Genomic DNA, 25,172 nt, shown 5'->3' with positions numbered 1-25,172 from the left:
GGATCTGGTGTCCAGCAGTCAGACCCCACGGTTCTGCTCATCTTTACCAAGTGCTGCCATCACAGAGATTCTGGGTCACCCACCAACACTTTAAAGTCTTATGGAGCTGTGAGAAAGGATATGCATTTCATTATGTCAAACAGGAGGCATTTCACATTAACCTCTCAGTTTTCTCATCAGTACAATGGGAATGAAGTCACTGCGTCCCATTCTGCTTCAGGAAATTCTTAGAGGAGTACTTGTGAAAATGCTCTCTTGAAATTTATAAACCACTATAAAAATCTGAATTGTTTTCTAAACACCCATAGTATAAGGCATAAAAAGGAGTCGATGCCGGTCACAGATTCTGTCCTTCAACTACTCAAGGAATAGTGCTTTGCAAAGAATTTAAACTTAATGAGAGGTTCCTCATCTAACTGTATTTTTGAGCAGCACTTGAAGCCCGAGTCTTAGAATCTTCATATGAGAGCAGACTTGAGTATTATTTAGCTAAAATCTTCTCTCCTTCTGATGCCTGACACATCTCTATGATAGTCTTGCTATGATAGTCCCCCCCTTGCCTTGAGTCTCTCAGTGATGGGACGTCCATGACTATGGGAGATTGTTTACCACTTCGGTCCATTAGAAACTGCTTTCTTATATCAAGTTGTCTCACTTTTGGCTCTGCCCCTTTTGCTTCTGGGCCATTCTAAGGCATAAGAATGAAGAGGAAAATTCTCTGTTTGTAACAGCATCGCACCTTGCACAAAGACACGGGGATTGGGCCTTTACCTGTTCTTAACTTAGTTGCTGCATGGCTCACGCTATGGGATTATATGTAACAGGGAACAGAATCCTTCATACATCATCCTTTTCCAGCTGACTTCTTGCTTTACAATTAGCCATGAAAGTATTGAATGTATTGTCATAGCTTCTCCAATGCCAAAAGTGGGCCATGTCCAATTCATTACGTTGTGTGTCTCACAAATGGCCATCAAAGAGCAGCCTAGTCATTTGTGGGGGTAGGCAATCAGAAGAAGCCTAACACCTTCTGCTCTCCATTTTAATCCCACTCATCAGGCACATTTTCTATTAATACATACATCTGCATTCAAAGGCTGAATGGCATTTTCATCATTTCCCAAAGAGCTTTCTATGAGAGCCAGAGGGAGAACCATACACTAATAGACAGATGCATTATGTTAGGAAGGTGTCAACACTTTCCTCTAATCAGTCCACAGTCAATCTTCTCCATCATGAATAACTAATTAGTTTCTCAACTCTGTTCCTCACATGTCATGGCAAAAATCTATCTGAAGAATGCCATCTGCACTTAAGGAAGGGACAAGCATTGTAATTAAGTTTTAAGCTATTTCTTCAGCATGAAGCTGCCACGAAGTGTGAAATGACTATAATTCACATTTTTAAGACCCTGAATTTATTAGCATCTATTTTCTATTCAAGGTTAGGGGTATGGTGCTTGGATTGTCAAGGGATTCAAATTCCTCTGTGCTTTGTTATTCTGGAGTGAGTGTGTTTGAGCCGAGATGCCAGGCAAGGAAAATTATCATTAATGAGTCAGGTTGTATTTGTGAAAAAAGCTCAAAGAACTGGAAACTCATCTTCCATTGTGAATAAGAAGCGGCAATGAAAGGTATAACTGGGTAAAAGAGGACTTGGCATTCCTCTGTGACTTACGACAACCATGCTTGAGAAGATGAATAGGAACTGTAGGCCAGGGGCTTCAAATGAAGCACAGCTCTGCTGAAGCGTGACTATTGCACAACCCATGAACAAAAAAGGAATGTGAAGTTTTAAAACTGCTTTCAGTAAATGAAAGAGGAATGGATTATTCTCCTTTGGAAATGACATATTATGAATAGAAAAAAGAAAGCCATGGGATAAATATGTGCTTAGGCATAACTACAGATCCCAGGAAAGCTTTGATAGCCCTCCTTCATAAACAATGCGTTGGAGACAGTTACTCATCTTTATGCTGGCTGAACACACACTTTTGAGGGGAATGGATTTGTAATGATTCATCTAACTTGAAACCCCTTGCAGACAATGGCAAAGGTGGAAGACATTTCAGTCAGTGAATCTGTGAGCATGGACACATGCAGGGCACACACACTGCGTATGTGTGTAATAGGGGAAGTACGGTGAGCCTGGGGCGTACCAAGAAAGATGTCCTTAGGTTAGGAAAAGACATTTAAGTTGAGAGTTGAAACATAAATAGGATTATCTAGAAAAAAGTAGAGACGAGTGCTTCAAGAAAAGAGAACGGCAACATGAAGGCTCTAAGGCACTCTACAGCAAACAAGAAATGGGCAAGATGTCTAAAGCCTACGGACAGGGGAGAGAGGACTTCTGATTAAATACTGGACTGAACACCTTTGTCTACCTTCGCTCTTTCCTGAAACACTCATACAATGGCTATAAATGGACCCTAAAATGACCCAAACCTGTAAGGATGAAGGGAGGAAGGGAGAGAGAAGAAGAACAGAAGAAACATGTCAACAATGCTTTGGAAGTTGAAAAGCAAGCAACAAATAGTAATTTCCTTGGCAGATGATGGGAAGCTAAAAGCTAAGAGACTGTGGGTTTGGTGAAGACCGAGCTGTGGGTTGATTCAAGCTGTAAATTCATGGCCAGGCCCAGGAATCATAGCTACCAGGCACCTGTGTGGCTGGGAGCATCTGGTGGGGCTGCACTCAGGAAGATTTGTTTAGGTCTCTGTGGGAAACCCTAAGACCCCTAGAGAATGTTTCTTCACTATGTACATCCTGGCAACCAGACCATCCTCACTGTGTAAGACTTGAGGTTAACTCTGGAATCTGTGACAGCAGGAGAGCTGAGGGTAGCAGTGCTGGACTAAAAATGGAATTACATGAAAACCTACGTATTGAAGAGTGAAACCTCCAAGACTCCAATATGAACAATATTGACAACTAGGTTTATCCTAAGCAAGGGATTAGGATTTCTCTCTGGGGAAGCTGACCAGCCCAAGAGAAAATACCTACAGATTCTGACATTTGGGGTCTGATATAATTTTAATATTTATCCTTTTCAAATCTCATATTAAAATGTGGCTCCCAGTGATGGAGGCAGGGCCTAGAAGGAGATGTTTGGGTCATGGGGGCGGGTCCCTAATAAATAAACTCTACTGTGCCTTCACAGTGGAGTTCTCACTCTATTATTTCACATGGGAGCTGCTTGTTTTAAAGAGCCCAGCATCTCTTTCTTGTTCCCCTTCTCTTGCCATGTGACATGCCAGCTCTTCTTGTCTTCTGCCACAGGTAAAGCTTCCTGAGGCCTCACAAGAAGCCAAGCAGATGCCAGTGCCATGCTTCTTATACAGCATGTGAAACTGTGAGCCAAATGACCCTCTTTTCTTTATAAATTACTCAGTCTCAGGTATTCCTTTATGGCAATGCAAAATGCACTGACACAGAGCATCCACCTAAGAATCCCAGCTCATCCTTCTACCTAGAAGCCCCCCACCCAATAAGCCCCATTCATGTACACAAAACTTTCCAACAGACTCTTACTGCTTCATTCTTAAAAATGAATAGGGCCAGGCACAGTGGCTCATGTCTATAATCCCAGCACTTTGGGAAGCCAAGGTGGGTGGATCACCTGAGGTCCACAGTTCGAGACCAGCCTGACCAACATGGTGAAACCCCGTCTCTACTAAAAAAATAAAAAAGTTAGCCAGGCGTGGTGGTGTGAGCTTGTAATCACAGCTACTCGGGAGGCTGAGGTGGGATAATCACTTGAATCTAGGAGGCGGAGGTTGCAGTGAACTGAAATTGTACCACTGCACTCCAGCCTGGGTGACAGAGTGAGACTCTGTCTCAAATAAAAAAATAAAAATAAAAAAAAAAGAAAGAATAGACATCCATGAATCACCAACCATTTGATAAAGCTCCAATCGGAAAGCCAGAGACCTGAATTTTTCTTTCTTTCTTTTTTTTTTTTTTAATGTGGAAAACAGAAGAAACCTGACAGAAACTATTGTTAATAGACTCAAAGAGAAAAGAGAAGATAGCACCTCTATGAAATTAATACAGGATGCTTTGAAAGGAAACCACCATAGTATAAAGAACACTGGAAATTAAAATATGACAGCAGGAACTACATGCTCAGTGGAAGGAATGGAAAATAGGGAAAGGGCAGATGAAGAAATACAACTAAGAAAAGGTGAAGGGAGGGGGAAAGGGTAACAGGAGATGACTCGAGCAATGTCTAAGGTTGTACATGAATGCTATTGCTTTGGAATTTTACCTTCAAGTTAGTGACAGTCACTGAAGGACAGCAAACAAGGAAGCGACATCTAGCCCAACATGGCACATAGCCCATGGCCAGGCAATTAGGCAGACTTCTCTAGTTTTCCCTGAGATCTGATAGTCTTACTCTCATTCATATTATACTCTAATAATCCATGGAAAGTTCTGGATCCAGGAAAAAATAAGAACCCCTTTGGCTGATATTTTTTAAAAATGCACTTTCTGGTTCTCAACTTATTTCAGGTAAAAACTGTTGTCAGCTTGTTCCTCTAAACTCCCATTACTCTTTGTTTTGAAAAGGTTATAAGTGGAATAAAACAAAGCTGGCTTCAAGCCAAGATCATGAAAGGGGTAATTAAGCAAGATTTTCTGTCTATACACCCAGCAGGGGCATCCCACTGAGGGGAAAAAAGGGAAGAGTCGAAAGCAATTGTGTGTTGCTGAAGAATAACAGAATATACCCCAGACACTTTCCATAATAAATGACAGGGGCTTACATTTTAATCAAGATAAAAACAACAATAAAGTCACATTACTCTGAGGAAGAAAATGGCCACAACTTAGGAATTTCGGGAAATAAACACACTTGCCCATTCTGCTCTAAAAAGCTGAGAGGTTATCATTTATTTTTACAGTGTCACGTCTGTCCTGACCACATGGATAAAAGCACAATTTTATACCCTCTCATTATGATTTTTATCTTTTTGGGCTTTTTCATATTTTAACCCTTTACATTAAAATTAATCTAGGTGATATAATTTTACTTTTTAAGTAAAATTCACGTGTCTGGGAATGATGAGAATGATGTCACATTGCTCCTCTCAAATTCAGGTGAGAATGGGCTGATCATGACAGGGACAATCACTGCACATCGCTAACAGCTCTAGCTTTCATAGATGGTCTAGTAATGTCTAGTCATGAGTTTGAGTGGCTTGTGAAACATTTTGGTACTCAAGACATTTTCCCCAATACCTAGTTAAATTTAAAAGATTTTTAAAATATCTAGGACTACTTTTGGGGAGGATGTTTAGAGCATCAGTTATGGACCACAGTTCTAATCAATCCTGGTTCAAGACCTACAGAGAAATGAAAATCACGAATAGCAGGTGCCTAACAATGGATTCTGAAAGTGTTTCATTTTTCCTTTGATCATATTTGTGCTTCCTACATGATACCGAGGAGAAGAATTATGTCCTTCAAAGCTTGGCAAAGTCACATAAGATACTTTATGACCAGCATGATACCCTATCTTGAAGGTTGGTTATTTGACAAATCATCTTTATCCACGCAAAGCAAATGGCATTTCTTTATTGTCCTTACCTGAATTACTTTTTCTTTCAAACTGCTTATCCTTATGGATTGTGGGGAAAAATTAAACTGAGTTTATTTTGTCAACCTCCCTGTGATCCAAAAGTTTACATTTATTCTTTAAGATAATAATCAGTCTTTCACATTTCCTCTCCTTCTTAAGGATATCATTATCAAGATAGAGGGGAAAGGGCTTATGTGACCTCCTGATGACAAGAATAAGGAAAATTCAGATTCCAGGAAATGTACATATAATCAGCATCTAGTGTCTGGCTAACAGTCTGTGCTGAAGTCTGCAGTGGATTTGGTGGTGGGCTCTCTGGACCCACTCAGTGCTCACTGAGGATCAGCTGCAAAGGGTGTGGGTAGACCATGAGGGTAGACCCACTCCACTCACAAGCTGGACCTTTGAACCTTTAGCCCTGTTGCAGGATGTCTCTCTAGAAGGCTGCCTGCCAGCCTTCACCACCAGTTGTCCATCAGCATTCCTTGACAGGACTCCATGTGGGCCATTTGACAAACCATTCACCCTTCCTCTAGGAGTTGAAGGAGATTCCAGAGTGCTGTCCCATGCCCTTTTTTCCTCTCCAGCCACTTAACAATCCAGCTGGCATGGGACCACTCTGCAGTTGGCCTCCTCTTAGAGTCTCAATTGAAAATATGCAATGACCCTTTGCTTTCAACTTTCCTTAAACCCTATCTAACTGACTTCCCTCCTCCATGACGCAGAGGAGAGACAGCATCAGGGTGTACATTTCACCCCTTGCTTTTCCTACATGTCCCATCTTCTTCCCACACTTCACCAGAGAACAGAAGAGATGGGCTTTCAACTTCTTCCTCCTTTCTAAATGGATTTCCCTATGTCCTTGCCTCATTTTCCTCTTTGATGTTATTTGCTATGTATTCTTCCCTGGTCTCTAATAGAAGAATTACAATGTATACAGGAAATGAATATATAACACATAGGTTTAATTTGTTTAAAATATAATTTCTGTCACATTTGTATAAGAGTTTTTGATAAATAGATCAAGGGAGAAGATGGAAATGGCTCAAATATTGAAGCATCACTTTTATTTTGCCCCTTTTGTTTTGTTTTGTTTTTTTGCCTTCTACACTCTAAGAGAACTCTAGGATGAAAAGGGCATCCTGGAGAAATACTGGGGCTAAGGGAGAAAAATGAAATACGTAGTCAAATTCAAACTATAGTACTGATACTAATAGGGAAAAGGAGAAGGAAGAATGTTGGGATACAAGAGGAAAGGAAAGAAAGGGAGAAAAGGAACATACATATTTGGGTTAACTAGTCTTGAAAGAGAGACAACTGTATGTCAGTTTGGGGGATGGGTGATCTTAAAATCAAGAGGATCACATTATGCCTTAGTCTGTGGCTTTTGGACCCTCCTGTTTTCTGGGCAGGCACTACACAACATGCGACGAGGACAGTTGTGATGAAGTCACTTGGGTCTTTGGCAAAATGAGAAAATATAGGCAACATAATGACACGTTAATATATTAATATAGTTCAATGGATCTGACTCATGGAACTGTGTTTTATTCTAAGATTACGTGAACTCTGTTAGTTGAAATATCCTTTCTTATGTGCGTGTTGTTAATAGTAAATGTAAGCACGGTAGTTATTTTGTCCTTAATTGAAAGATAATTGTTGGTTACCATGATTTGATACAAACTTTGTACTGGTTGATGACATTCTAAGCTCTGAGAATTCCTGTCTGAGTTCTTGAGCCCTGATGAAAGACAGCTGCTTGCCTTTTCCTCCAAAATACTAACATTTGTTGAGGTTACATTCAGAACTTGTCTTATGTTCTAGGCATTAGACCTAGGAGAGCTTAAGAGACTTGCCTGAATTCACAAAGCAGATAGGCATTTAGGCCAAATTCAAACCCAGGGCAGGATGCCTTCAAAGTACAGACTGCTGACCAACATGGATGTCGTTCATGATTCTACTTTGTAAGGCCCTTGAATAACTATGCTGTTATTTAGTCCACTGTAGTGTTCCCTTCTCCTTCAATCACTTCAGTATTTGTGCTTATGACCAAATAATTATTAATCCTATAAATGCAAAACAAAACTAAAAACTTTAGTGTAAGTACATGGATTGCTGGGGTGTGTGGGGAAAGGGAGAGAAGTAGAGATGAAGACAATTACAGAACATGTTTGCAAACTGTTCAAAAGGGAGAAAATTTAGGGATTTCTTCCACAATGGTATTCAGTCATACTGCCCCATATACCACGTACCCACAGCTAAGAAGCTCAATATATACTTCTCCGTGTGTCTGTCTCTCTGTCTCTTTGTACGTGTCTGTTTCACTTTCAATATGTATGTTTATACAGGCTGAGGATCCTTTATCTGAAATAAGGGACCAGAAGTGTTTTGAATTATGAATTTTTTTCAGATTTTGAAATATCTGCATTACAGGTTGAGCATCCCAAATCTGAAAATCTGAAATTTGAAATGCTCCAATGAGTATTTCCTTTGAGCTTTATGTCAGTCCTCAAAAAGTTTTCGATTTTAGAACCTTTTGGATTTTTGAATTTTGGATTTGGGATGCTCAACCTATATGTTTTTTTAATTTTAATTTTAATTTATTATTTTTTGAGACAAAGTCACTCTGTCACCCAGGCTGGGGTGCAGTGGCGTGATCTCAGCTCACTGCAACCTCTGCCTCCTGGGTTCAAGTGATTATCCTGCCTCAGCCTCCCCAGTAGCTGGGATTACAGGCATGCACCACCACACCCAGCTAATTTTTGTATTTTTAGTAGAGATGGGGTTTCACCATGGTGGCCAGGCTGATCTAGAACTCCTGAGGTCAGGTGATCCTCCTGCCTCAGCCTCCCAAAATGTGGGATCACAGGCATGGGCCACCCCACACCTGGCCTCAACCTGTATGTTTTTAAAAGTCAGACTATTCATCCAATATTTTGGTACTGTAACTGTCAGTGGTGTGGGGAGAATTACCAAGCCTCTAATTAATTCAGCCCTACAGCTCTAATAGACTGTTTTGATAGTTTAAATTTATAAATCACAGACAGCCTATAAATATTTAGTTGGCTATAGACATTCTAACATAAAATTAAAGAAATAAATTCATTTTTGTCAACTTGTGCAAGCCTTGTCTAATCCTTGTTTCCCAATGATAAACACAGACTTTATTTTTTTATTTATTTTTATTTTATTTTATTTTATTTTTATTTTTTTTTTTGAGACGGAGTCTCGCTCTGTCACCCAGGCTGGAGTACAGTGGCCGGATCTCAGCTCACTGCAGGATGGTCTCGATCTCCTGACCTCGTGATCCGCCTGTCTCGGCCTCCCAAAGTGCTGGGATTACAGGCTTGAGCCACCGAACACAGACTTTAAATCTCACACATTCCCAAAGGACTTCAGATTTAGTATGTTTCTATTAAAAAGAAAAAAAAAAGAAAGAAACCCTACAGGATGTTCAAGTGCATAATAGTGGGAGTGACAGATGTATCTTACAATCTTTCTGCTTTGTCATTAAACTCTGGTAGTATTATGAGGAAAAATAAATAATAACAGAGTAATGCCTTATTTATTTCAAGCTCTTTTCAATAGATTTGAGATTAGTGAAATTTTTAGTTCTAAATTAAGTAGTGCACTGAATTTTAAAACTTATAAAAATCTTTAAAGTCTTCTGCAACCATATCTGAAATTGCCTTCATACAATTTTTTAAAGAATGCAACTGTTATGAGGAAAATTACATTATAAAACTCAAGTTTTGTAAATACCCAGTAACATTTTGAGGAGTTACAGAAATATGCTAGGCTGTTTGCCCCTACCCTAAATGGTTCCAGAGAACCATTCCTTTTGAATTCTTAGACGGATTTGTTGGTTTTTACCTTTTCACTCTTCTTTCAATCAAAACACCAACTCCTTTGGGCAACTTTACTTAACTCTTCTAAGTAGATTTTGTAATTCTCCATTTTTCTCTGGCTTGGTTCATGTTAATTATCACACGACATTGTATTGGGGGATGATATTTCTATTGTATTCTCTTTCACTATCAATCATTTGAGTTCTCATTTTATTTCTGCATTCCAAGAAATTTTAAAAATTACTTTATGTAAATAATTTTATGTAATGTAAGAGCACATCACCATATTAGCTGAGTGTGAACATGAAGAATTCTTTTCATAAAGACATTTTGACTTGACATTTCATGGTTCCTTCCAAGCTTTGGGGGATATTTAGGACAACAAAGTTGGCTATATTAGTTAATGTAGTAGTCTATGTAACTTTCTTTTTTAGCATTTGCCATGGCATGTACCTGAGAAAGAAGATTTCACAGTCTACTTCCTATTCTTGTAGGATCAGAATCCTATAAGGAAACTTTACAGTTGAAAGGAATCTTTAGAGCAAGGAAGGCATTCAAAGGAAGCCTCTGTTCCTATGGAAAATACATATGCAAAACTGAATGGCCTATTTCCTGTTTCAGATCATGAACAGTCTGAGATCAGTGATTTTTCCATTTGTCTTTATACAGACTTCGGGGGGTGGGGGGAAACAGTGAATAAGTGAATATTAAGATATTCATAGTTTAAGATCGTGAATTTATTAAAATACGATTTCAACTCAAGATGAGTTTTTCTCATTTCAAGGGATGGGTATAGTGCCCAGTATAATTTTAAGTATAGTCTGGAATCCAGAACGTGTCTTTACTTCAGAATTAGCCTGCAGGAATAAAGTCAACAAACATTACTTGAGATGGATGCTTGGCATAGACCTTTGTAACACTCATTATTTGTCTGGAGAAAAGCATTTTGGGTTTTTGAAAATTTGAGCTCAACTCTGGATTATTTGCAAACATCTTAACCAAAGACTGCAAATATAGTAACTCTGAGAACAAAAACAGAAACAAAAACAAAAAGGCAATGAACCAAAACTGTAGCAAAGAGGAAGCTACCTCTCCTTTAACTGACATCTTCTAGGAAGAAATACCAGTTTAAATCTGGTTTTTGTTAACAAACGAGCAAACAACAACAACAACAAAATAAGAACAAACAGAAAACCTCTAGCAGCCAAGATAGAGGTTTGAGGACACAAATGTTACTCCGATGGAGAAGCTTTTTAAAATAGATGTAATTTTCTCACGTTTGATTAGATGAGGAGCACGTATATTTAAGTTTCTGCTTGTCTATTTTGAAAGACAGTCTGTGTATAAATAAGGTGTGGTCTTTTAAATCCATTTGTTTTCTATTATTGACAAGTAAGACCAAGAAAATCTGGATATAGAATATTAAAGAAAAAAAAAACCCTCAATAAAAACATTCCAACGTAACTGCAGTGAGAATTTTAAGGATCTATACATTCACCTCTTAACAAATAGCTTTTCTGTTAAAGTCCTTTTTACATATTTTTAAATCTATAAGTCATTCAGGTGATTTCATTCCTTTAAACAAATCTTATGTAAAGCATGATATTATAGGACTACAATGTTAATTTCTTAGTTGTGGTAACTATCCCACAGATATGTAAGATGTTAACTTCGGCGAACACTGGGTGAAGGTAGATGATAATTATCTGTATAAATTTTATAACTCTTCTTCAACTTTAAAATTATTTTGAAACCAAGAGTCAAAATGATACAAAAGGATTTGCTGTTTAGAGCTAGAAGTGCCCTGCCTTTTCACAGACAGGGCTGCACAATTAGCTCAAGGCCACAGAGGGATATTAGGGCTCAGAAACTAATACAACAAAATACGGCACCCTGGCTTGATATTTTAAATTTAAGGCTCTTGGAGACCAGCAGAGAGTCTGGAAGAAGCTATTTTCTGAAGTTCCCTTATCTGCCTAAAGCTTGGACAGCCCCCAAAGGAAAGAAAAAAACAATTACCGTTGGTTCCTTCCCTGAGTTTTTATTAATGACTCATACTGTAGGAAGAAAGACTGAAGTACGGCAACACACCTGGACAGAATTCTGTCACAAACCACTGTTTTCTGTTTCAGTCCTGTTCAGTATTTCAAAGAGAATCATTTGGCAGACATCATCTGCTCTGCAGGCCCAACAAACTTTGTCCCAGACCATTCTATGTTCCCCAAGTCCATTTATTTTGCCCTAAAATCATTTACTACTCCCAAAATGCTACATTTTCCTCATCTCCCCTCCCCTATGAAGAAAGGCCTATAAGCATCTGTATCTCATTGGTTATTGGGTAATTGTTCTCCTACAATCCCCCTGTGCTGTACATATTAAGGTAAATTTTTTATTATGCCTTTTCTGCTTTTAATCTGCCTGTTGTCAGTTTATTTTTTTTTTTTTGTTTATTTTTATTTTTTTATTTTTTTGAGACGGAGTCTCGCTGTGTCTCCCAGGCTGGAGTGCAGTGGCGTGATCTCGGCTCACTGCAAGCTCCGCCTCCCGGGTTCACGCCATTCTCCTGCCTCAGCCTCCCAAGTAGCTGAGACTACAGGCGCCCGCCACCACGCCCGGCTAGTTTTTTGTATTTTTAGTAGAGACGGGGTTTCACCATGTTAGCCAGGATAGTCTCGATCTCCTGACCTCGTGATCCACCCGCCTCGGCCTCCCAAAGTGCTGGGATTACAGGCTTGAGCCACCGCGCGCGGCCTGTCAGTTTATTTTTAGTGAATCTGCAGATAGTGAAAGGGAAACTTTCCCTTGGCCCCTACAGTGGGTTGGCATTAGGCGCCCAACTCCTAGCACAGTGCTTTTTTCCCTCCATTTTGCTACCACTGAAGAATGGACCACTTTCACTTCACCTAAAGAGTCTATCTAGCTTTATTTGCTAGTACAAGTCCAGGAACCTCACTTATTCTATTTTCTGAAATCTAGAAGACATAGCAGTGTGAATGTGGGCAAGTAAGACTGACCCAGTGCTAAAGCCAGAGACCAGAAGAGTTAGTCACCAAGTTCATTAACAATTTACACAATATCCAAGGTCAATAGCAATCAATAGCATGGAGTAGCATGTGGCACCATGAAATGACAAATATAAAACATTGACAGACACACTGGTCTGGGCTAATCTATCAATAATTGTTCATCTTTTCAATTGGTCAGAGACATTCCTATAAAACACCATTTTAAAAAATTTCAAAAGGATGAAGGAGTTAAATTATGACATTCTAGGTCCCTGACTCCGTCCAGGCTATCACAATTTGAACAACAGGGGCAAAAAAAAAAAAAAAAAAAAAAGAAAAGAAAAAAGAAAAAAAAAAAAGCAAGCTTTAGAATTACACAAGAAAATATTTTTATGTTTTCATGACAAAGGTGACATTACAAGCTACCCCACAGAAATACAAAAGACCCTCAAAGACTATTATGAACACCCCTATGCACACGAACTAGGAAATCTAGAGGAAATGGATAAATTCATGGAAATACACAACCTTCCAAGGTTGAATCAGGAAGAAATTGAAACCCCGAACAGAGTGAAGATCAAGTTCTGAAACTGAATCAGTAATAAAAACCCATTAGCAAAAAAAGCCCCAGGCCAGATGGATTCACAGCCAAATTCTACCAGATGTACAAAGAAGAGCTGGTACCAATTCCACTGAAATTATTCTAAAAAACCGAGGAGGAAGGACTCCTCCTTAATTCATTCTAGGAAACCAGCATCACCCTAATATCAAAACCTCTTAAAGACAAAACGAAAAAAGAAATCTACAGGTTAATATCCCTGTTCATCAAACACACATGCAAAATTCCTCAACAAAATACTAGCAGACCAAATCCCGCAGCACATCAAAAAGTTAATTTACCATCATTAAATAGCCCTTATTCCTGTGATGCAAGGATAGTTCAACATATGAAAATCAATAAATGTGATTCATCATATAAACAGAATTAAAAACAAAAACCATATGATCATCTCAAGACATACAGAAAAAAGCATTAAATAAAATCCAATATCCCTGTATGAGAAAAACCCTCAACAAAAAAACAAAACTAGGCATCAAAGGAACATACCTCAAAAAAATAAGAGCCATCTATGAAAAACACACAGCCAACGTCACACTGAATGGGCAAAAGCTGGAAGCATTCCCCTTAAGAACAGGAATGAGGCAAGGATGCCCACTTTTATCACTTCTATACGCAGTACTGAAGTCTTTGCCAGAGCAATCAGCCAAAAGAAATAAATAAAAAAAGAAGTCAAATTATCTCTCTTGGTTAACAACATGATTCTGTGTGTGTGTGTGTGTGTGTGTGTGTGTGTGTGTGTGTGTGAGAGAGAGAGAGAGAGAGAGAGAGTGAGAGAGAGAGAGAGAGAAAGAGAGAGAGAGAGAAAAATAGGGTCCTGCTCTGCCATCAGGCTGGAGAGCAGTGGTGCAATCATAGCTAACTGCAAACTCAAATTCTTGAGCTCAAGCTATCCTCATGCCTTAGCCTCCCAAGCAGCTGGGACTGTAGACATGCATCACTACCACATCTGGCTATAAATTTTTTTTTTTCTTTTGGTAGAGACAGGGTTTCACTATGTTGCCCAGGCTTGTCTCAGACTCCTGGGCTCAAGCAATCCTCCAGCCTTGGCCTCCCAAAACATTGGGATTACAGGTGTGAGTCACCACACCCAGTCCAACAATATGATTCTATAGCTAGAAAACCCTAAAGACTCTACCAAAAGGCTCCTAGGACTGAAATGACTTTGATAAAGATAAATAAAATCATTTTACAAAAATCAGTAGAATTTCTATACATCAATAATATTCATGCTGAGAGCCAAACCAAGAAAGCAATCCCATACAAAAAATAAAGTAACTAGGAATGCATCTAACCAAGGAGGAAGAAGATCTCTACAAGGAGAACTATAAACCACCACTTATACAAATCACAGTTGACAAAACAAATGAGAAAACATTCCATGCTCATGGAATCAATGAAAGAATCAATACTGTTAAAATGGTCTGACTGCCCAATGTAATCTAAAAACTACCAATGTCATTTTTTCACAGAATTAGAAAAAAAAATCCTAAAATTCATATGGAACCAAAAAAGAGCCCAAAGCAATCCTAAGCAAAAAGAACAACTCCAGAGCTGTCACATTACTCAGCTTCAAAGTGTACTTTAAGGCTACCATAACCAAAACAGCATGGTATTCATACAGAAATAGGCATGTAGACCAATGGAACAGAATAGAGAAACCAGAAATAGTCTCATACCTATAGCTATTTAATCGGTGACAAAGTCAACAAAGATAAGCATGTGGAAAGGATTCCCTATTCAATAAATGGTGCTGGGATAGCTGGCTAATCACATGCAGAAGAATAAAGCTGGACTCCTACCTTTCCCCATATTTAAGAATTAACTAAAGATGGATTAAATATTTAAATAGAAGACCTCAAATTATAAGAATTCTATATGAAAATCTCAGAAATACTATTCTGGACATAGGCCTTGGGAAAGAGTTTATGACTAAGTCCTCAAAAGCAATTGCATCAAAACCAAAAATTGACACGTGGAGCCTCATTAAACTAAAGAGGTTCTGCACAGGAAAATAAACTATCAACAGGATAAACAGCAAGTCTACAAAATGGAAGAAAATATTATCAAACTACGCACCCAACAAAGGTCTAATATCTGACAAAGATATAATATCTATAAAGAACTTAATTCAACAAGCAAAAAACAACCCCATTAAAAAGTGAAAGAAATAAAAGGACACCTCTCAAAAGAAGGCATACACATGGCCAAAAACCATGAAAAATGCTGCACACCACAAATCAAAACCACAATGAGATACTATCTCACATCACTCAGAATGACTATCATTAAAAAGTCAAAAAACAACAGATGCTGGTGAGACTGTGGAGTAAAGGAATGCTTATACACTGCTGTGGGAATGTAAATTACGTCAGCCATTATTTGGAGATTTCTCAAAGAACTGACAACACAATTACCAATTGACCCAGCAATCCCATTACTGGATATATACCCAAAGGGAAATAAATTGTTCTATCAAAATGACATAGGCACTTGTATATTCATTGCAATATACAATAGTAAAGACACAAAAATCAACCTAGATGTCTGTCAGTGATAGACTGGACAAAGAAAATGTGGTACATATATACCATAGAACACTACAAAGCCATAAAAAAATAACAAAATCATGTTCTCTGCAGCAACATGAATATAGCTGAAGGCCATTATCTTAAACAAATTAACACAGGAACAGAAAACCAAATACTGCACATTCTCACTAATAAGTGGGAGCTGAGCACTGGATACACATGAATATGAAGATGGGAACAAAAGACACGGAGGGACTACTAGATGAGGAGAGAGAAAAGGCAAAAGGCTGAAAAACTACCTATTGGGTATTACTCTTACTACCTGGGTGATGGATCATTTGTACTCCAAACCTCAGCATCATGCAGTGTACTCATGTAACGAACCTACACGTGTATCCTGGAATCTAAAATGAAAATTGAAATTATTTTTAAAAATTTCATGCTTTCTAGCCTCTGTGGGACATACCTATAACTTTAGAAGAAGCACGGAAGATAAACCAACTACACAAAATCTTTATTTATTTTGTTGCACTGGACTTAGGAGATTTACGTGTAAATTGTGGAGGTTTAACTTTTTAAAGGCAAGTTTCAAGGTTGTTTAAAAGTTGTGTAACAAACACTACAATTATGTCTCCAGCATAACATGTGCAAATACTCTGCTCCATGTTCTTTAGGCTATGCATCTCTAGAGTGGGCTAATGCTTGGAGAGTTGTCTTTTTGTTTCCCTGGTTTGGGTTGGGTTTGTTTTTAACTACAGAAGATTTACTTTACTGCTTAAAGATAAGGCAGCCTAACTCCTTTCCTCTTATATTTCCCAAATCTTCTAGGTAATGAAAAGCTTTGTTCCACAGAAAATTATCTGTATTGTATTTAGAGTCCTGCTTCTTTTAGACAGCACTTTTTCTTGGGGCTAATCATCACTAATTACTGACTAGTTCTGTAAGAAACCTGCTTCTACAGAGGACTGTGAAAAGAAAGGGAACAAGGCCACTCATTAGCTTGTCTCGAAAGACCTCTTCCATCACAAATGTGAGGGTTCATTGTACTCTCAGGCAATAACTCTTTCTCGTAGAGTCCTAACATGCAAGTTTACTCAGATACATTTGCTTAAAAGATTCTAGCTTCAGTACCTTATATGAAACATAGGAACTGGCTGACAGAGAATCAGGTAAGTTCATGTGGAAGCTCTGCTGAAGATGGTTATGCTAGTAAAAAGTAGAACCTTGTGGTGTGATGTGTAATCTTAAAAATACAGCACACTCTATGTGGGATTTTGTTATGAAAAGATACTCATTCTCCACCAACTGTCCTCTGCCTTTGGCCCAATTTATTCCTTACAGCCATCCAGACTTATAGACTTTGCAAAAAATGCTATGGGTTTTATAATGAGGTGATACATTTTCCACTTACTGAGCATGTGCTTCTGTTAAGAGAAACACAAGCTCGAACATGGCTCTTGCTTTTTTAGCAAAGCATAGATCTTCAGACTGCATCATGAAAGAGTAGATATGATTTGTGCAATGCAAGTACATGTGCCTATGGTTGATGTCTATTATGAAATAGTTATTCAGTGCCATAAATGGTCATTTGGTGATTTATGATTGCTTTTAGGTAAAAGAACTACCAGAAATGGAAAAAAAAAAAAAAGCCAGTGTTCACTGAATTCATCACAATTATGATGAATAACTGAAGCAATAGAAAGAATAGTTCTATTTGTTTCAACATACCGTTTTAAATACCTTTTGTGGGGAGGGACAATCGGATGGTTGTTTGGTGGCTGGAATGGTTTCCAGGCCCTCTGTCTGTCTGTCTGTCTGTCTGTCTGTTTATCCATCTATCTGTTCTTTTGTGTTTTCCTTAGTTGCTGGTGCTGAGTACACAGCATCTCAGAGTCATTCTCTGCTAAGGCAGCGCATTTATAAATATTTGAAGATTAACATCAGCACCTGGAACATCTGCAGAAGGGGGTTCTGTCTAGTACCATACCACCCCAAGTAGTGGAGAGTTTGTTACACAGTAAGACATCTGTATTATATTTAGACTTCAGCTTCTTTTAGATATCATTTTTCTTTGGGCTGATCAGAACCAATTACCAACTAGTTCTCTAACTGGATAGATTTTGGATACCACAAAATACAGCAGATAACAAACATTCCAAATGAATGAATCTAAATTTCACAAAGTGGGCAACCTTTTACCCCACCCAGATCCTCAATTTTAAGTTCTCAAAGAAAATTTTCTTTTGGTTGTAGCTTACCTTCTGGTTCTCTCCAACCTCTTTTAATTTATGTATTCACGTTGTGACACTTATTATTTATTCAGAATGAATCATTGGCCAGTTGCACAGAGCAAGGCGATAGCCATTAATCAATGCAAACCAAAGTCAGAAGTTTACCTTAGTTCCTTGAAGGGCTCTGCCCTGACATTAGGTGTTTCTATAGATTTAGGGAACACTGTGCCCTCCGCTCCTGTAAACAAAAGAGAAAAGCAAACAGAGATTGGAGATACTGGAGTCACCTGGAGGCACAATCAGCACACTGATTGGAGCTAAAGGCAGCGAATCCATTATACAACCCAATTCCCACATATTTTTCCAGCAGCTTTAGAGCTCCATGATAGGAAAGCATTGAACCACTCATGCAAACAGCTTTTGAAAAAACAAGGAACTTCTTTCGAAAACATTCTTTCTGAGATCAGAGTGAAGCCATGAGGCAAATTCCATCTCGGCTTCAGAAAGGAAAAGATGCCTAGAAATGGTAAGGTCTGACTCTTGTCTCTCAGAAACTATTAATAGTCACTCAACTGGAAATGTTTTGAAAAACAGCAACCAAAGCTCTGTTATTGCAATGCATGGTACAAATCACATAACACATATGACATCTACGCAGTGGGTTAGTATTCGCCTAACGACTACCAAAAGTTTTTCAGTAAATAAAGTTCTACGTTATCATCTTGAAAAGTTAAGCAAAACAGAACACTATGAGAGATCATTTGAAGTTCAGAGCTTTTACACTTTGAGTATTAACATTGATCCCAAACCCAATCTAGACATTTAGCTCTTGACTGTGCTATAAGCTTTTATCTTTACAACTTGTCAACACCATTCGAACCTTTGCAGCCATAAAGATAGCGATTATCTGATTTGTCTGCTCCCAAAGTGTTTTCAAATCACTTAAACCTCAGTTTATCACAGACAACTGCACTAGATATTAGTTTTTCAATTAAACTTAGCTGAGGCAGTATCCTGTACTTTGAAGTAAAAGTGTTTCTTTTTTATACATTTGGTGTACTTTGATGCTGTAAGGAGGGGAGAATATCTTGCTTCCATGTGTGAATTTTTATAATCCTCTTACATTGTTATCATGTTTAGAAATGCTCCATTATATTCAACAAAGAACATGCTTTAAAATGGTGTGGTGTTCTGTCAACTAGATCTTAAGCTCTGTGTGGGCAGAGACAAGGTCATATATGGGATATAGCCAGGTTGATTTTAGGTTCTGAAGGCTTCTACTGGACTCATTTCCAAATGGTACTGATGCTTCTATGGGAGTATTAAATTATTGCTTTCTCAGTGCCAGGGTAAGCTGGTGCCCACTGAATGGCAAGCCAGCAAAATCCAGAGGGATAGGCTCTGACAGGTAGAGGTGGCAAATGATTGACAGGTTTTGGATGTAGAAAGGAAGTGAAGAACAAGACGCTCATGCTCCCTCAGCTCCCACTCCCTCAGCTCCCACGGTCCAACCAAATACTGTGATTATGTTCTTGCTGGATTTTGGCCAATGGGGGTCCATATGTTCCACGTACTGGAGGGCAGACTCATTGATAAGACTTCTTAGGGAAAGATTTCAAAGCCACTCATTAGTGGAGTGACCTTGGGCATGAAGTTCAACCTCCGTGATATTCAGTTTCCCTCTCTCAAAAGAAAGTGTGTTGATGGTACCTTTATCTCCTGGGAATCTTGGAAGGCTGAATGAGATCTCTGTCACAAAGCAATCAGCAGTAATATTATATAATGTTTATGATTCTTATTCGTCCTTCTTCTTATCCAGATCTTCTATGACTCTTTCCAAAAGAACATTTTTAAAGCATTTACTATGAACTAGAAACTGTACTGGATATTCTACTTTCTCATATGATCACCAGAATAACCCTATGAAGTGGAGACTGTTAGTATCTTTGAGGCTCAGGGAAGTCAGGAAATTTGTCCTATGGCCACACAACTAAGTGGAAGTGGGAGGGGTGTTTGAGTGAGGAGTGGGATTTGAACTCTAATCTTTCCGTTCTAAAACTGATGCCTTTGATCACTCCTCTAGACTGTCTCCCTCAGCAGATTGTCACTCCTTTACATCTTCATCTTTTTATGAGATATGAGCAAATATCAATGTTTATGCCATCAAGCAATGCAATGCTTGCTAAATCCTCAATCACCTTTCTTCTCAAAACAATTCACATCTATAATGAGATGAGATATTAATACTCTTCAAAAAGACCATTTCTTTCCAAGTGCTATCAGGTTTCTGATTTTCACACCATTTTTCACTTTCACAGAAGCTCCAGAGTAGACAATCATCCTTCAGGATGAATTTCCCCATCCCATCCTCTCTCCGTTTTCTCAGATAATGAATTATTCTCAATTTTATTATTTCAAAAAGGTTTCTATTAAAACCATACCTATTGATTCCCTCTTTTGACACAATATAATTTGATGGCAATAAATGTTCATAAACAGTTTGAGTGAAAAATCCATAAAGTCATTTCAGCTTTATTTTAAGTTCCATTTAATGTCTCTCAAAAATGATTTCATCAATGTGTTTCCATTAGCTGGTTCTCTGCCCAATAACTTAATTCCATACAATCAATCAGGAACTTATCAAGCATGTGACAGGATCTATCTAAAGTGTTCTGAATCACCATAAAGATCAGCTCAATGGCTCTTTTCCCTGCTAGCACAGGTAGGGGGTAAACTTGTAAAAAAATAAAATAAAATAAAATCTCAAATGCACTCCACTGCCTTAGTAACAAAAAGCCAGCTTCTCCTCTCCAGAAAGGATACTCAAGTACAGATCTCAGTTCTGTCATACTTTTCCCTCAAAGTGTCCTGGATGTCAAGAGAACTGAAATCTAGTCCTATCTCTATGATCTTAGGCAAGTCAGATAAAAATCTCTGGTTTTGGATTTCCCCAATTCTTAAATGAGGGATAAGCATCAGAGTTAAACTGTTAACCCCCAAATCTAAAATGTTATGAGATTTACAATCTTACCCAAGCAAATAATTGCCTTTAGCAATCTCTTTTTTCTAATGAGAAGAAAAAATAATACTGTAGTATCAAAGGAAATCTCAAAACATTTTCTCAGCATTTAAGGAAAAAAAAAAGTAACAGACTTTTATCCGATTTAAACTGCATTTAATAGGTAGAAATAATCACCAGAAAATAAACCTCATAATAGATAAAATGGCAGACAGCAAAAATGAAACTTAACTAAAACATCAAAACCCTAAAAATGCTGTAATTCTTTAAAACTCCAAAGATTGACAGATTGACCTGAGAAAATTAAATTTTATGAAAAATGACAAATTATCTAAAACTATATACATGTAAAAATTGCTGTGGACTAAATACTGAAAGAAAAATTTAGATCTGCAAAATGTCACACAGGAAAATTGGATTTGGGAGAAACACTGGACAGAAAAATTACTAGGACAGCAAATACCATCACTGAAATTTGATACAGAAAATTTATGATGAATCACTTCTTGTACATGAAGAACTGATCTCAAAAGTAAGAATTTCAAGAAATGTTCTTTTAAAAATCAGAAATTACTTAAGTATACTATTTATAAAATTGATTAAGAATTTAAACTAGCTTAACAGAGTTTGCTTTGATAAATTTTTTCCTGATGAATATGATTAATATTGGTATAATTATGATTAGTGCTTTTGCATTAATGAATATGAGCTAAAAATCATCTTTGGGTTTAAACCTCGGTGCCAAAATGTTCAACAGTTTCAAAAGGCAGAGTTAAAATATCTGATGAATAAGGTTTGAGGCAAAAATGTCAGTTTTCTACTTCACATTGCTTGGGTATATAGAACCTGAATGATAACTTTAATAACAATGATATTTTACTTGACAAGATAAGGATATAGTTTTATATCCATATTAGATTATAAAATGGAGAAAGGAAGTCAATCTAGAGAATGGTGATAAGAAAATGGAAGAAAAATAATTTTGTTTCTTGAAATACCCAAATACTGAGAAACCAAAAACCTGATTTTCGGTTCTAATTTTGCATATTCATTGCATGGCCTTTGACAACTTTCCCTTTAGCATTATTTCTCCATTTGGGTAGATTACATAATCTTTAAGGTTCCTTCCACCCCTGTTATTTTATTATTTTCCAGATATAACTGATTGGATAAACTCTATGCACCAGGAAAGGAGCACAGTATGTTGGTGAACTCAAAGTTCAATTAACTTAAATCTATATCAAGCAGGAGGCTCTAGTGGAGAAGCAAAGAGGTAAGAAGGTCACAGTATAATATGGTGTCCTTCACTAGTGTACAATAATTGGTTTAAATAACTAGTAATCGGCTGGGCGGGGTAGCTCATGCCTGTAATCCCAGCATTTTGGAAGGCCGAGGTGGGCGGGTCACCTGAGGTCAGGAGTTCGAAACCAGCCTGAGCAACATGGAGAAATCCTCTCTACCAAAAATACAAAATTAGCCGGGCGTGGTGGTGCATGCCTGTAATCCCAGCTACTCGGGAGGCTGAGGCAGGAGAATCGCTTGAACTCAGGAGGTGGAGGTTGCAGTGAGCCAAGACTGTGCTTTTGCACTCTAGCCTGGGCAACAAGGGTGAAAACTCCATTTCAAAAAAAAAAAAAACAAACAAAAAGCAAAACAAAAAATGCCAAAAAACCTAGTAATTAATCTCAGAAATGAAAATATATAGTAGTGATAAAGAAAATAAATGTGTCTTTGAAAGTATAAAACTTGAAGTCACAACCTGGTTTGGCAGATAAGTTTCCTAAAAGAGTGAAGTTTTGCTGATATTTGAAAAAAAATTAGAACTTAACTAGTCAAGAGCAGAATGTAGCAGTAGAAAAGACTATGGAAAGGCTTCACAGTTGGGAAATTCCCACTAATAAAGAAGACTGGGCCAGGCGAAGTGGCTCACGCCTGTAATCCCATTACTTTGGGAGACTGAGGCGGGCAGATCATGAGGTCAGGGGTTTGAGACCACCCTGGCCAACATGGTGAAACCTTGTTGCTACTAAAAATACAAAAATTAGCCAGGTGTGGTGGCATTAGCCTGTAATCCCAACTACTTAGGAAGCTAAGGCAGGAGAACTGCTTGAACCTGGGAGTTGGAGGTTGCAGTGAGCTGAAACCCCATCACTGCACTCTAGCCTGAGAGATAGAACAAGACTCCGTCTGGAAAAAAAAAAAAAAAAGACTGGTGTTGCTGGGCCATTCTTAGCAAGAGATGAACATTATGTGGTGAGACTAGAGAGACAGTTTGGCCCAGGGAGTGCAGAGCCTCAGAGACCACAGTGAAGGCTTTAAGCAGGGGATCTGATTTGATCCACCTGGCATTTTTCAAAGATCACTGTGGCTGCATGTTATGAATTACTTGTTGTGTCCCCCCAAAATTCAGATGTTGAAACCCTAGCCTTCAATGTGATGGTATTAGGAGGTGGGGCCTTCGGGAAATAATTAGGTTTAGATGAGGTCATCAGGGTAGAGTGTCCATGATGGGATTAGTGTCCTCAGAAGAAGAAGAAAAGACTAGTGCTCTTTCTCTGCCACGTGAGGATACAGTAAGATGACGGATGTCCGCAAGCCAACATGAAGGACCCCACCAAACCTGACAATGCTGGCACCCTGATCTCAGACTCCAGAACTGTAAAAAAATAAATTTCTGTTTTTTAGGACATCTATAGTATCTGTTATAGCAGCCCAGGCTGACTGAGACATTATGTCATGGAAAAGACACTTAAAGAAGGCAAGGGTAATAAGGAGAAGCCAGGCGAGAGACGGTGGTAGATGGGATCATATGATTGGTAGTGAGGACACAGAAGAGTGGATGGCTGAGGAAATATTTAAGAGGAAAACCAATGGGATCTGGTGATGTGTTGGACAAGAAGCAAACTGAAGGATGATCACAGGGCCCATAGGAGGAGATGAAACAGACAGTCAAAGCCAAGTAATTAATGCTCAAAACCAGCCATGCCCATTGAAACTTTATACTCCACAAATAATATTCAGCTATTTTGGTATTTGATATTTAAGTCACAATAGAAATTGCCTTTACTTAATAAAGGAAGCTGCTCTGAATCCAACTATATTTTTCTTATGAAGGAGCAAGAACCATGACAAAGAAAATTTAATCTCCCATGATATTTACCAGGAATATTTTTGAAAAATTATGAATAAACTAATAATTCTTGAGTAATGAACACTGTCTTCTGTGCAAGATAATTTTCTGGTTACTCCAAAGTTTTAGCTAAAGGTATCTTCATGTAGCTCCCATTGTTTAAAGATTTCCAACATATGTGAGATATAGTTTTTGTGTCTATAAGTCCAGGCTAGTAAACATGGTTGCAATCTGATATTTAAATACTCTTTAATATCTGAGACCCATTTTCCTACAAACCAGTCTTCTCTACAGCACATATGTTAGTTGTAGAAGAGTGAGTTATGGGACAACTAACCACAGGAAATGCCTTAGAAACAGAGGTTTTTGTACTTAATTCCTAACATGAATTTTTGACCTTCTCCTAAAAGTGAAAAATTCTTTTTAAGGAAATGAGTTGGGCTATGTTTAACCAAAGATTTAAAATGAACTGAGTGATAACGAGGATGCAGATTTTCCACAAGTGTTGGGATTAAGCACATGGTAGGTGGCTGTCAGCTTCTGAAAAGCTTCCCAGTCATGAACAATGCACAGATGCTAGAAAGTAACTTTCAGTAGAAATAGTCACTTGAGGTAATTGAATCCCATTGTGTCTCCCCAGGCTGCTGGTAGCATTTAATAAACTTCTAATGCAAAACATCTGCAGTCATTACAAATAGTTTCTAGGATACATACCAAATATTTTCTTTTTAGGAATCAGGACAGATTCTTCTTATCCAAAAAGTACAGATAAAATTAATTCATTCAACAAATATTTATGTAGAGCCTACGTCAGACATAATTTTGTGGGGGAAAGTAGGCTCGGGCTTTCTTATTTAGGAATTGCAAATTAAGAAAAAAATATTTAAAATGCACATAAAATCTACAGCCATTCTGAGTGTTGTAATATTTGTTGCCTATAAATAGTTAACGAGCACCTATTATGTGAATGGCACAGTGCTGAGGCAATGTTCAGTAAGAAGACAATCTTTGCTCTTAATAAGTTTTATTGTAACAATCCAGGTGGATATTACAAAAATATTTAAATCTATTTTTAAAAATAACGAATATTGTAAATCACACATTTTCAATGGGGGTGATGTTATCCTCAAGGGGACAAAAATTGGTTCTTGGGGAGCAAAAGAAATCTTACTGTATTTATGTATAAAGCACAGTTGTATATCTATATCT

The 25,172-nt window shown here is 38.0% G+C and overlaps 1 protein-coding gene across 3 annotated transcripts in view; it reads right to left on the bottom strand.

Moving 5' to 3' along the window:
* Nucleotides 1-25,172, bottom strand: part of SGCD (sarcoglycan delta) — a 625,408-nt gene that overhangs the window by 82,488 nt on the left and 517,748 nt on the right. For all 3 annotated transcript variants that reach the window (XM_065547000.2, XM_005558374.5, XM_015452192.4), the window contains one exon: nt 17,980-18,052. In XM_065547000.2, the coding sequence (XP_065403072.1) occupies nt 17,980-18,052 (73 nt within the window). The remainder of the gene's footprint in view (nt 1-17,979; nt 18,053-25,172) is intronic.

Source organism: Macaca fascicularis, chromosome 6 (assembly GCF_037993035.2).
Source record: "Macaca fascicularis isolate 582-1 chromosome 6, T2T-MFA8v1.1".
Taxonomy (NCBI): domain Eukaryota; kingdom Metazoa; phylum Chordata; class Mammalia; order Primates; family Cercopithecidae; genus Macaca; species Macaca fascicularis.
This window is presented reverse-complemented; position numbering and strand designations above follow the sequence as displayed.